Genomic DNA, 13,380 nt, shown 5'->3' on the forward strand with positions numbered 1-13,380 from the left:
CTGAAAATAGCCGTGTAGATGGGGAAGGCACTGCTTGGGCATGTAGAGAGCTGTGTAAGGTATATACCCTGGGGTACAGGTGTGTCTTTACTCACTCAAGCTGTGCCTCACTGCCTACACTGCTATTTATACCCATGCTAGGGATCGTGCAGTGTCCATCCTCTGTCTACACTTATGGCATTGTGTATACCTTAAGATTGAAACAGGTCAAACCTGCTACAAATGCAGGAACAATGTACAAAGATTGATACAGCTCAGCTCTAAAACTCAATTGATTGCGAGATCGTCATCATGATCTATCTTACGTACAGCAATCACCTTACTACACGGACCTCATTTTCATGAGTGCAGCCCCACTGATTACAATACCACTGCATTACTTTGTAACACTGGGGTTACCCAGCTGTAGAGCTTAATTCATCCCTACTGTAACTCACACTCATGGCGTTTCACCAGGGATGAATTTGGCCCAGGGAGTGCAAGGAGCTTCTGCCTCAAGACTCAGTTCAGTTCAAACTGTTTCACTGCACATTCAAGTCTAGTCAGATGTGATGTGCTGACACAGGGAAGAAAGGAGAGCAGCAGAATACAGACCCTGGACTTCAGAAAAGCAGACTTTGACTCCCTCAGGGAACTGATGGGCAGGATCCCCTGGGAGAATAACATGAGGGGGAAAGGAGTCCAGGAAAGTTGGCTGTATTTTAAAGAATCCTTATTGAGGTTACAGGGACAAACCATCCTGATGTGTAGAAAGAATAGTAAATATGGTAGGCGACCAGCTTGGCTTATCAGTGAAATCCTTGCTTATCTTGCTGATCTTAAACACAAAAAAAGAAGCTTACGAGAAGTGGAAGATTGGACAAATGACCAGGGAAGAGTATAAAAATATTGCTCGGGGATGCAGGAGTGAAATCAGGAAGGCCAAATCACACCTGGAGTTGCAGCTAGCAAGAGATGTTAAGAGTAACAAGAAGGGTTTCTTCAGGTATGCTGGCAACAACAAGAAAGTCAAGGAAAGTGTGGGCCCCTTACTGAATGAGGGAGGCAACCTAGTGACAGAGGATGTGGAAAAAGCTAATGTACTCAATGCTTTTTTTTGCCTCTGTCTTCACAAACAAGGTCAGCTCCCAGACTACTGCACTGGGCAGCACAGCATGGGGAGGAGGTGACCAGCCCTCTGTGGAGAAAGAAGTGGTTCGGGACTATTTAGAAAAGCTGGATGAGCACAAGTCCATGGGGCCAGATGCGCTGCATCCGAGAGTGCTAAAGGAGTTGGCGGATGTGATTGCAGAGCCATTGGCCATTATCTTTGAAAACTCATGGCGATCGGGGGAAGTCCCGGACAACTGGAAAAAGGCTAATGTAGTGCCCATCTTTTAAAAAGAGAAGGAGGAGGATCCTGGGAACTACAGGCCAGTCAGCCTCACCTCAGTCCCTGGAAAAATCATGGAGCAGGTCCTCAAGGAATCAATTCTAAAGCACTTAGAGGAGAGGAAAGTGATAAGGAACAGTCAGCATGGATTCACCAAGGGCAAGTCATGCCTGACTAATCTAATTGCCTTCTATGATGAGATAACTGGCTCTGTGGATGAGGGGAAAGCGGTGGACATGTTGTTCCTTGTTGTTTAGCAAAGCTTTTGACACGGTCTCCCACAGTATTCTTGCCAGCAAGTTAAAGAAGTATGGGCTGGATGAATGGACTATAAGGTGGATAGAAAGTTGGCTAGATTGTCGGGCTCAATGGGTAGTGATCAATGGCTCCATGTCTAGTTGGCAGCCGGTATCAAGTGGATTGCCCCAAGGGTCGGTCCTCGGTCCGGTTTTTTTCAATATCTTCATAAATGATCTGGAGGATGGTGTGGATTGCACTCTCAGCAAATTTGCAGATGACACTAAACTGGGAGGAGAGGTAGATATGCTGGAGGATAGGGATAGGATACAGAGGGCCCTAGACAAATTAGAGGATTGGGCCAAAAGAAATCTGATGAGGTTCAACAAGGACAAGTGCAGAGTCTTGCACTTAGGACAGAAGAATCCCATGCACCGCTACAGACTAGGGACCGAATGGCTCGGCAGCAGTTCGGCAGAAAAGGACCTAGGGGTTACAGTAGACGAGAAGCTGGATATGAGTCAACAGTGTGCCCTTGTTGCCAAGAAGGCCAATGGCATTTTGGAATGTATATGTAGGGGCATTGACAGCAGATCGAGGGACGTGATCTTTCCCCTCTATTTGACATTGGTGAGGCCTCATTTGGAGTACTGTGTCTAGTTTTGGGCCCCACACTACAAGAAGGATGTGGAAAAATTGGAAAGAGTCCAGCGGAGGGCAACAAAAATGATTAGGGGACTGGAACACACGACTTATGAGGAGAGGCTGAGGGAACTGGGATTGTTTAGTCTGCGGAAGAGAAGAATGAGGGGGTATTTGATAGCTGCTTTCAACTACCTGAAAGGGGATTCCAAAGGGGATGGATCTAGACTGTTCTCAGTGGTAGCTGATGACAGAACAAGGAGTAATGGTCTCAAGTGGCAGTGGGAGAGGTTTAGGTTGGATATTAGGAAAAACTTTTTCACTAGGAGGGTGGTGAAACACTGGAATGCGTTAGCTAGGGAGGTGGTGGAATCTCCTTCCTTAGATATTTTTAAGGTCAGGCTTGACAAAACCCTGGCTGGGATGATTTAGTTGGGGATTGGTCCTGCTTTGAGTAGGGGGTAGGACTAGATGACCCTCCTGAGGTCCCTTCCCTCCCTGATATTCTATGATTCTATGATTCTCGTCTTTCACTGCCTTTCATACACTGTCAGGAGCTCTGATCAATGCAGACAGGTCCGCTACAGGAACACTCAGCCTGGACAGTATTTACCTGAGACATTTCTTATATTAGGAGAGAAAAATTCTCCTGGCCCCAAACTATCCAACGGCTGCTTCCAAAGTCCGTCGTCCCCCACAGCCAAGATATAAGGTTCTTCTTCAACTGAGAAACAATGAAAAAGTTGTAACTATGCATTATTCCTGTTCCAGCAACCAGTATCAGAGGCGCATTGTGCTAAGGGCTGTACAAAAACTTAGTAAGAACCAGCCTCTGCCCCTAGGAACTGTAAATCTCAATATGCAAGAGAGACAAAGGCTGACAAAAAAGAAGTATGTGACACCCATATTTAGATGGGGAATGGAGGCACAGAGAGATTAAGTGCCTTGCCCAATGCCCAAAATCTGTGGTGAAGCCAGGAACTGATCCCAGACCTCCTGAGCCTCACTCTTAACTACGAACCCCTCCTTTCCTTTCCACATATGTTATTCTACATAAACTACGTTTAAATAAATATTTCAACAGTGTACATGTTACAGCCATTGTACACATGCTTGTCGAGGGCCTTTTGCATTTCCCCAGCAAGCCACTCTCTCCCATTCATTACATGGTGATGGGGATACTCAACTGTTTCTGACGGTGCGCCCATGCTCAGCCACCTGCCACTGGTGGTCTTCAGATGCCACCTTTGCACTGGTCCCCAAGCACTTTAAAGGAGGTCCCAGCTGCTCGTGTCACTTCAAAGGAAGTACTATGTGGAAAGTAGGCACAGCAGAGGATTGAACCCCTGGTGGAGAGTATGCACAGGACAAGTTTCTCCTTACTGCTCAATAAAGTAGTTCTTACCTTCTTTTAAAGTGGTGCCCCTAAAAGACTCTGTCCAGGGTCCTTCTCCAGCAGGAGATAGAGCTCTCACTGACACCTCGTATGTTGTGGAGTAGGTCAGCCCTTTCACTGTAAACCTAGTGTCACTGATACTGGAGACAACCCGATCCTCATCAGCACCATGTTGGGCTGATACCTTCACAATGTAAGTCCAGTTCTGCCAGGCGGAAGGACCTGAATGGCGCAGACAATCACATTATTGGACAAGAAACTACTTCAACAGAAGCCAGGAAAACTGCAGTTTTAGAGACCCATTTCAAAGCTCCCAATATCAGAGATATCAGCCAGGGAGAAAATTAAAAACGAGTACAACTTTCGTCCCTGGTGCCATGGGGACAGCATGCCCTTCCCAACAACCTAACCGGGAGTGACCGGCAATCTCCACAGCACTAGCTGTGCTTTACGCACCACGGTACAAACACACTTGCGTGTGTGGTAGAGCTGAGAGCAGACTTTGCCAGCCAGCAGCCACCATGTGTGACTCTCCGTAGATGTGTGACAGGACTGTGATAGCAGCAGTCAACACTGCAGTCATTACACACCGTGATTTAAGATGCAGCCTTTTTTAAACCTTGCAAGACAGAAAGACTGTGAGTGACTCACTCAAGTAAGCCTCCATTAATTTGGCCAGGTGTGTTCTTTATTTTATCAGCAAATCTTTGCTTAAAATTTTGGCAGCTTTATGATAAACTATTGGGCCTGGTTTTTCTCTCGCACCTGTTTCATATTGATGTAACTCCACAGATTTCAGTAGAGTCACTTCTGATTTACACCAGTGTTAGGGAAAGGAAAATCAGGAAGATCTTTCCATTAAGTACACTTGAACGTGGACTGGACCTGTAGGATGGAGTAATTGAACTTACTGGTTCCAATAGTAGGTTCAGGTGGTCTCCAGCAGACCACAGCTTGGTCTGATCCAAACAGCACTGTGACAAGCTGGGGATGAGTTGGCAAAGGATAAGGCTGCGTTGCCGCACCATAAGAAAGCAAGTTGTTGTATCCAAAATAATCGGCCTGGGTAAAATCGCAATCCACCACAAATTCATTAAAGGCTTTGATCCCAGTTGGAGACAACTCCTCACGGAAAACTGCCCTGCCGTCTGTGACAACGAAAGTATTATTCTCATAAACAAAGCTCTCTATGTCTCTAAATGAAACTTGAGGTCGCAGGATATTAAATTCTGAGCCATCCAGAAAACCAGACACAAAGGATTGATTGATTTTGTTGAAGTAAATTAGTCTTTTGGACTGGAAGTTTATCACAAAGTCTTTCAGAGTGTCGCTTCTCACAATTGGCAAAGCTTCAGGGACCTGACCAGGATAGACTGGGAGGTTTGCCCTGTAAATTCCATCCTCGAGCAGATAAAAGATATACCTAGCAATGGAACAAAACAGCCCACAGTAGTTACACCATAGAACACAGTGTAGATGAGTCACTGATATTTTAGTGGTCTATTGGCTCAGAGACACACCTGTCCTTCTAAAAAAATATAGGGGAAGTATTTTGGTTCATATTTATTTATATCCTAAGAGAATTAAATACAAGAAGCCCAATTCTCAGCCAATATAAAATAAAACTACATTGATTTACACTGGCTGAGGGTCTGGCCCCTGATTTATATAAGAAAAACTTAGCAAAACTTGACAACAGTCAAGCTGGTATGCTGAGCCTATCATGCTGATCAATATTGCCTTCTTGTTTCCTTGTGCTCCCACCCCCCTCTGTTGGTAACCATCTGTTGTCTCTTGTCTTATTCTTAAATTATAAGCCCATTGGGGCAGGACTGTCTTTTGTTGTGGTTGTATAGTGCCTAGCACAATGGGGTCCTGATCCACAACTAGAGCTCCTAGGTGATAACAGTTATACAAATAATAATGAGAAGAATAATGAAAAGAGCACTCATATAATAGCTCCAATGTTAGACACAGATATTTAAAATTCAAACAATTATTTTGATGAAAGAATTCAATGTCTTTTAAAAAAAAAACAATGCCTTCAAAGCCTTCACACATTGGAAAGACTTCATACCCTGAAACAAATCGAACATGGTGAGGAGTGAGCAAGCTGAAGAACAACAGAGGAGCAAACTTGGCAGTCTGTACGACTGGGGCAGGGGACGGTGTGGGGACGGTTTCTGAAGAAGTTAGTAACTGGATAGCTAACCAAGTGAAGATGATTGCTGAAAAGATCAACAGCACATCTGACACCAAGTCATCAAAGGAGAAAAAACTTACCCATTATATGGATCAGCTACAATTTTCTTAGGGGAGGTAATGGAAGGAAAAGTGATATCTTCAGCTACAGTGCAGTTCTCTAAATTACAGACACATACCTAGGGAATCAGAATAAAGAGAAAGGCTCTTGGGTATCAGTAGGATGTTTACTGATGAGCAGCAACATGACCTGAGCATCCTACAGGGAACCACAGAGACAGACACTAACCTAAGGCACTTCCAAGCACCTGCATTTCCAGTCGTTCAATTACAAGGCTTGCTCATTGTGCCAAGCCTGAATGCATCCATTAATGCTTACCATGAAGGAACTGTCCATTCGCTTTGCACTTACCTTGCTGTCTCCAAGCTGGAGAAGGTCCAGATTTTGGGGTCCAGCCAAGCTATGCTTTTAGCAGAACCTGACAGGGGCGGGGAAGAGGTGGTTTACAACTACCTTTGTGCTGATCCTGTGAGCAGCCTGGGACATGAGTTTGTCCTCATAACTTTTTTAACTTACCTTAGCTGCAATGGACTCCTACAGCCATTGTTTTAACCTAGGGCTACCAGAGTGCAGACATCTCTGGCCACATCTCATCCTGTACCTATAAGCACCCTGGGCAATAAGTGGAGAGTGGAGTGGCATGGCACTGGCACAAGGAATCCCTGTTTATGGCAGCTTTCTCACCCTTTGTCTCATATGCATGAGAGGAGCAAAGGAGCCAACCAAGACCTCACCACTAAAGTCATTAAAGTTTCAAGACTGAAGAATTAAATGCAGGGCTGCCATCTATTTTTTCTCTCAGGACAAAACAGCTGTGATCCTGCATCACTTTCATCATCACAAAAAAATACTGAGCACTTCAATCTCTCGTATCACTTTCATTCTATTTGTTAACTAACTACTTCTCGCAACAGCCCTGCAAGGTACAGTAAGAAAGCACTGTACGCATGAGGAACTGAGATCTAAAGGTTAAACGACTTGCCACCGAAGGCATGAGCCACGAGTGGAGTCAGTCTCGGAAATGACATGACTTCTTTCATGAGGATAAGAATTAGCTAAGAAGCTGGAATTCTAAGACGTCAGTTTACTTTTAACGTGACCGGAGATGCCTATAGACCCCAGTAGAGGCAGATGTTACTATTTTGTTCTATTCCTTTGACCAAAAAAAAAAATCACATTAAAAATAAAAACATTATAATAATCAACCGTATGCCATACACCCCTACCATAACCCCTGAGCTCTTTATTGCTATCTATAAAATAGGGCACACATGCGTAGCTCATGAGTATTAAGAAAATAATTAAGCTCCGGAGCCCAACCTTTCCATTCATGACAAAGTACATCCGCTGGTAAAGCCAGTCGACTGAGATTGATGCAATTTTCCCTGGGCCTGCATAAAAGAGCTTTAAATCGGACACCTCAGACATGCTGGCAGCTCCTTTGACCCAGATCGAATTTCCCTCTGAGAAATAGACAACCTGCTGGTAAATATTCACAGAAATCCCTAGAAATAGCAAAACAACACACATACACACGGTTAATATGAGAAACACATTTAGATTTTTCATTACTTTTTAAAAATAAGGTCATAGAATGCGATGAGCAGCTCTCAGTCTGAACCCTTACATGACCTGAAAAAATATTAACATTTCTCTCCCTCATTTCTAGTATTTATTCCCATACTATACAATATTTCCCACAATCCTTGAAAGGGGCATGATTGTACACAACGGCCCTTAGAATCGATACTACAGTGGGCACTGCAGAAAACCAATGAACAGATTAGCTAGAAAGACAAAATTAGTGGGTAGACAGACCAATCGACAGCAATTCACCCTACCTGGGGCCCAAAGACGCAATTTGCATCCCACCACACAAAGCACAATTCACTCTGCTCCAAGGTGGGGGCTCATCCCCTGAGAGAGAACTACCGGTCTCTGCACCACCACCATGTGATGGGCGATTACTGCAGCCTGAGGCAGTTTTCATTTCTGCTGGGTACAGCATCCCAAGGAGCCCTGTTGGCACCGGTGTTAGGATAGGAGCCCAGATACCTGTCTTATGTCGCATGCCCAGACAAAGCATCAGTGGACACACGGGTGTTACAGCAACGTGCAGCTATAAACAATATGGCTCCGCTCTAAACAGTTATGCTACCATGCACAGACTAACCCATGATTGCTTAGCTCCTGGTTAACCAGCAGTGACGACAACGTAGCCATATACTGCTGAGGCAGAAGGGGCTGAATCAGCACATTCTCCAGCTCTGGCCACATCCTTTCCCCAGCAGTGCTGACCATTTCTAGGTGGTGCAGGCCCCCTCATGCATTCTACCAGGTCAAAGGAGGCTGTGGCCATTCAACAGATTCCTAGTGCCCCTTGAACTCCTTCAATACATACAGTTGGTATCTAAAATCATTTCAAATGTCTGGGTAAAACCGGTAAGAGTTTGAGATCACCCACATTGCTACAAAGAGGAGACTGCAGCTGCATGGAGGAGTGGTGGTCTTGTAGTTATAAGGCATGAGACTGGGATTCAAGAGATCTTACTTCAGTTCAAGGTTCCACCAAAGATCTCTTGGGTGACCTTGGGAAAACCACTTAATCTCCCAAAGATAACATTTTCAAAAGCACTCAAGTGAGTTTGGATTTTGTTCTACTGACTTGCAATGAGACTTATGCTCCTAAGTGCCCAAGTCACTTTTGATAGGCTGTTTCGTTAACTCTGCACTTTGACTCAGACAAGCTTCCTACCTCACACTGGTGTTTGGGAGGCACTTGCATAATGCAGTAGTGGGAGCTGTATCAATACCTATGGTGGAGAGAGAAAGAGAGAGAACTGACCTGTAATATTGTGGTGTATGATGTCATTCTGAAGGCATTGTGCGACTTCCAAGAAAGATTCCGTGGATCTCTTTCTTAGAGATTGGTTTCTGGCTAGAAAGAGCCATTTCACTTTTTCCTTAACTGACAATTAAAAAGACAATTTTAAAATCAAGCTAGAAGACAGAAATGAAAATCAGAGGGCAATTTTCCTAACTTGTACATCATTAATCCACAATTCACCATTTGCATTCCCACACACATCCACAGACACAAGGCAGTCCACCACCACATCCAGCAAAAACATAATTCCTGAGTGCTGCAATAATATGCAAAATTACTAAGGCTAGACAACTTTTGCGAAATATATACTTTCCTGCTACGCAGCTTATCATCACTGTTTAAGTGATTCACAGGGGACAAAAGGCGTTTGGCCACATAAATCGTATGTGGGGCCCAATCCAGAAGGTGCCCTATGAGCACACCTACTGGATTGGTCCCTTCAGGAGAGTTCACACAAAACAGCCGGGACGGGGAGAACCCGCCTCATAACTTTTAGCCCAGTGGTTAGGCTACAAACTTGGAATGTGGAAGACCCCTGTTCAAGTCCCCCCTCTGCCTGAGGAGGAACAGGGCTTTGAACAGGGATCTGCAACCATCCCTAACCACTGGGCTATGAGATATTTTGATGTGGGCTCCACCAGTCTCTCCTGTTGAAGCTGTTAACTGTGGATAAATAATTAAAGAGTCATTGGAGCAGGAGGGACTGGACCCTGCAGTGGAAGTTTATGTTCAACTGGTTATCTACCATGACCCCCAAGTCCTTTTCAGAGTAACAGATTTCCAGGATACAGTCCCCTAGCTTATAGAAACAACCTACATTCTTTATTACTAGATGTACAACTTTGGATTTATCTGTGATATAACACATGTTGTTCAAATGAGCTCACCTTACCTAGCAACCCAGGAGAGTGAGACAGGAACTTGGGAGAGAAAGGGAAATGAGGTTCTTGCTGGGGAAAATATTGTGATGAAAACTATGATCTTCAGCTAGATCAGAAGCAGTGGGTGAAATAAGGAACAAAGATCTTGGGTTTGATTTGCCACTGTGTTAACCTAGTTTTACACTGGTATAATTTAATTCATTTCAAAACTAGGGTAACACAGGGGAAATCAGGCCCCATGCCTTCATGTACAGGTAAATTCTGTCTTCCAATACAGGAAATGTTGCCTAGTGATTAGAGAAGGGGAAGCACAGGGACAGCAATTGCACCTGGCTTCTGTGTTGGGAGCAGGGAGGAAGCAATTTCCTTCTCTGTGAGATTTATATAGCAACTATCACTATTATATGTAAGCACTACACAAAATTGCCCAAAAGTCCAAAATGGAGGTTTTTTTCCTCTCCAGTCTTCCAGAGCAGAGGAGAATGGCTTTGTGATTGCAGGGTTTGTAGTTTGGTTTGTTTGCATCTTTCAGAATTGTTATTATAATATTTTTAAAGAGTATCAGTTCTGTGGGCTGTATCAAATGTCGTGTTTTGAAGTTTGATCTGAATGCAGTCAGACTTGGACTCAGTCTGATTCCTTCTGGCAAAGAGCTCCATAACCAGCATCCCAACTCTAAGAATGCTCTCTTCCCACTGCTTGGTATTTGGAACCTGGACCTATTCAGCTACATCATCCCCCAGGAACACAGTCCTCTCAGGCAGTTTTGAAGGGAAAGGCAGCCTTTGTGGTGGTTAAACCCCTATACTTCTGCCCCATACCTATATACCTGCACAATGGCCAGACACAATCTTTTTAATGTATGGGATTCAAATCCTAAGTACTCAGAGATGTTCCTTTATGTAACAAAAACCAATGAGGTCACATACAGGGTGCTTGTCACTCGCTGTTCAATGCCTCTAGGAAGGTCAGGAATTGCCGTTGCAGGGCATCACCTGCTGCAGGTGAACGAGTTACCAGCTATGTTGGGCCCTGGGTGTGGGGCGAATTGGGCAGGAGAAGCTAGAGGAAGCCCCCTAGTGGATGCCCAGGCCCCTCACAAGGGTTTGGGACAGACTCATAGCTGGCAGCACCAAAAACCATTCTGTATTTGACATAGGCTTGAAGAGGTCCAAGTTATATCATCATGCAAATCATATACATATTGTTAGAATTCAGATACGCAAATGGACAAACTACAGTCTGATGTGGCAGCTACTGAGGGTTTGTTTAACACTAGAAATTTTTTTAATTAAAATTAATTGGTTGTCACTTAACTCAAGTTAACCAAACCATTGGTGCATCCTAACCTGGAGACTCCACAAATGCTGGTTCCAGGACACACATTTTTGTGATCAGGGCTCAGTTAACCCTGGAACAAATGTTAGTGGAGTGTCCAGTCCAGCATGTACCAGTGTGTTAGCCAACTTGAGTCAACTGGCAATCAACTAACATGAGTTTAAAAAACACTAATGTAGACACAGCTTCAGTGTCTGCAATCCACAGAAGGTGGAAGGTGGGTGAGGATACAGGAACAGAGTTAAGGCTACTGTTGTAACCTTCATGGAAAATTTCCTGAGTTCCTAGCATTTAGGTTTTTTAAGTTTGGTAACAATGCTTTTATGTCCATCCATAACTCTATCTTAATATATTTCTCCCTGGGAATAAATTAATATTTGTAAAATACCTTACGAGACTCAGATAGATAGGTGGCTATAATGTATTGTTTTTTGTATAGTGAAATGCCATTAGTGGGGGGGGGGGAGAACAAAGGAAGAGAAATAGCCAAAAAAAAAAAAAAAGGATATGATCTGATGTTGTTTTGCATGAGATCATTCAGGAATTTTTTACTTGAAAGTCTAATGTGAAATTTGTTTGTGATGCTTGGTCAGAAAGGATTAAGCATCCTGCAGGATAAATGACTCAAATTCAACCCTTAAAGACATATTGGTAGATAATGTTTGTGGTTTTGTGTGTTTACATATATAATGGTAGAGGTTAACAATGTAATCAAACAGTCCCTGTCTATACTGTATTCTGTTAATTCAGAGATCAAAAGGACATCTTAACATTTAAATGAACTGTGAACATAAGATATCGCTGTATTCATCTCTCTTTGAAATGTATAGCAAATCACCTGAGAATGATGGAAAACGAACAATTGCCTTATGTTAATCTGTGTAGATAATTACTGGTGATGCTTAGGAAATGGGTCCACTTCTAAATCCCCATAAGTGCCTATTGTTCACCTAAGAACTGTCACAAGATGGCCTAAAACTGTATATAAGACCCTTGGGGCCTGATCCTGTCATCTCAATCTGCTTGAGGCTTCATGCAAGGGAAGCTCAAGCCATAGGGCTGAGATCCCAGTTCTGACTGGACCACCCTGAATATAAATATTGGACTATAACCTATGAACTAATTTTGTGACTACAAAGCTCAGCATCTCTGCTGTGAATCTGAACCTCAAGAATTGTACTCATGTCTGAATGAATACTGATCTTTTAACCAATACTCACTCTTTTCTTTTTTAATAAATTTTTGTTTAGTTAATAAGAATTAGCTGTAAGCGTGTATTTGGGTAAGATCTGGAATATTCATTAACCTGGGAGGTAATGTCCGATCCTTTGGGATTGGTAGAACTTTTTTATATGATGAATAAGGTTTTCAGTAGTCTTCATCGTGTCTGACTTGGGTATCTGGGCGGAGGCCTGAGGCTGGGTTACTGTAAGGGAACTGTGTTGTTGGCTTCTAGGTAACCTGTGAGGTATTGTAGAAGCTGTTTTGTGCTGGCTTGGTAAATCTAAGTATTGGAATATCCACCAGTTTTGGGGATTGGCCACCCCATTCTTTGCAGTTCACCCTAATTGAGTGACCTCAGTTGGCTCCCCTGTGGCCCTGGTCACAGTGTTAATATTAACATGAATTCCACATGCTCCAATGATACCATGTGTTCCAGAAAATGAAAGCATCTTCTGTTAAACCCATTTGATACTGGTTCACCTTTTTGTCACTTGTACCAGCCTGTGTTTTTGTGCCCAACAACCAAGCTGTTGTTGTTACTACATTTATTACCATAGTGCCTAGAGACCAACCAAGAACAGAGCTCCATTGTATAGGTGCTGTATAAACCCAGAGTAGAAGACTGTTGCTTCCCCAAAGAGCGTACAGTCTAACTATCATTCTATTCTGCTGTACACCCCATAATCCAGGTGAACCAGAATTAGTTACCAGTTACCAGGAAATATAAGGAATATGTTGCATGTGTACCTGTGTGTTCTGGAGTAGTGATATTAGCTTCTGCAGGTGGCCCATCACCAACCTCATTTACTGCTACAATGGTAAACCTAAAGTAAATCAAAGAGAGATCTTACGGAACATTATAAATACTCGAAAAAATGCCTTCTCAACTAGAACAATGGAGTCTCACGTACTTTATCATGTTTCTCCTTCAGTGAAAAAAGCTGTTGAAATAAAGTCATTCAGGGACAAATTCTAATACAAATATAATCACATGAGGATTTGAACTCACTAGCTTTGCAAGATAAGGTAACACAATCTAATAAATTACATAGCTACCCTATAGCTATAGCTCTGCTGCCCTCAGAGTTATGTGGGCAACTCAGTTTCATCTCAAGGGAAGATCTATAGTCACCTTTGAGA

The 13,380-nt window shown here is 43.4% G+C and overlaps 1 protein-coding gene across 1 annotated transcript in view; it reads right to left on the reverse strand.

Annotated features, from left to right (window-relative positions):
- Window positions 1-13,380, reverse strand: part of ROS1 (ROS proto-oncogene 1, receptor tyrosine kinase) — a 103,489-nt gene that overhangs the window by 68,902 nt on the left and 21,207 nt on the right. The window contains exons 8-14 of the mRNA XM_073336658.1: window positions 12,988-13,064; window positions 8,756-8,878; window positions 7,231-7,415; window positions 5,931-6,028; window positions 4,559-5,070; window positions 3,657-3,869; window positions 2,865-2,975 (exon numbers count right to left, since the gene is read on the reverse strand). Coding sequence (XP_073192759.1) covers window positions 2,865-2,975; window positions 3,657-3,869; window positions 4,559-5,070; window positions 5,931-6,028; window positions 7,231-7,415; window positions 8,756-8,878; window positions 12,988-13,064 — 1,319 coding nt within the window. The remainder of the gene's footprint in view (window positions 1-2,864; window positions 2,976-3,656; window positions 3,870-4,558; window positions 5,071-5,930; window positions 6,029-7,230; window positions 7,416-8,755; window positions 8,879-12,987; window positions 13,065-13,380) is intronic.

The sequence above is a fragment of the Lepidochelys kempii genome, chromosome 3, assembly GCF_965140265.1.
Source record: "Lepidochelys kempii isolate rLepKem1 chromosome 3, rLepKem1.hap2, whole genome shotgun sequence".
Lineage (NCBI taxonomy): Eukaryota > Metazoa > Chordata > Testudines > Cheloniidae > Lepidochelys > Lepidochelys kempii.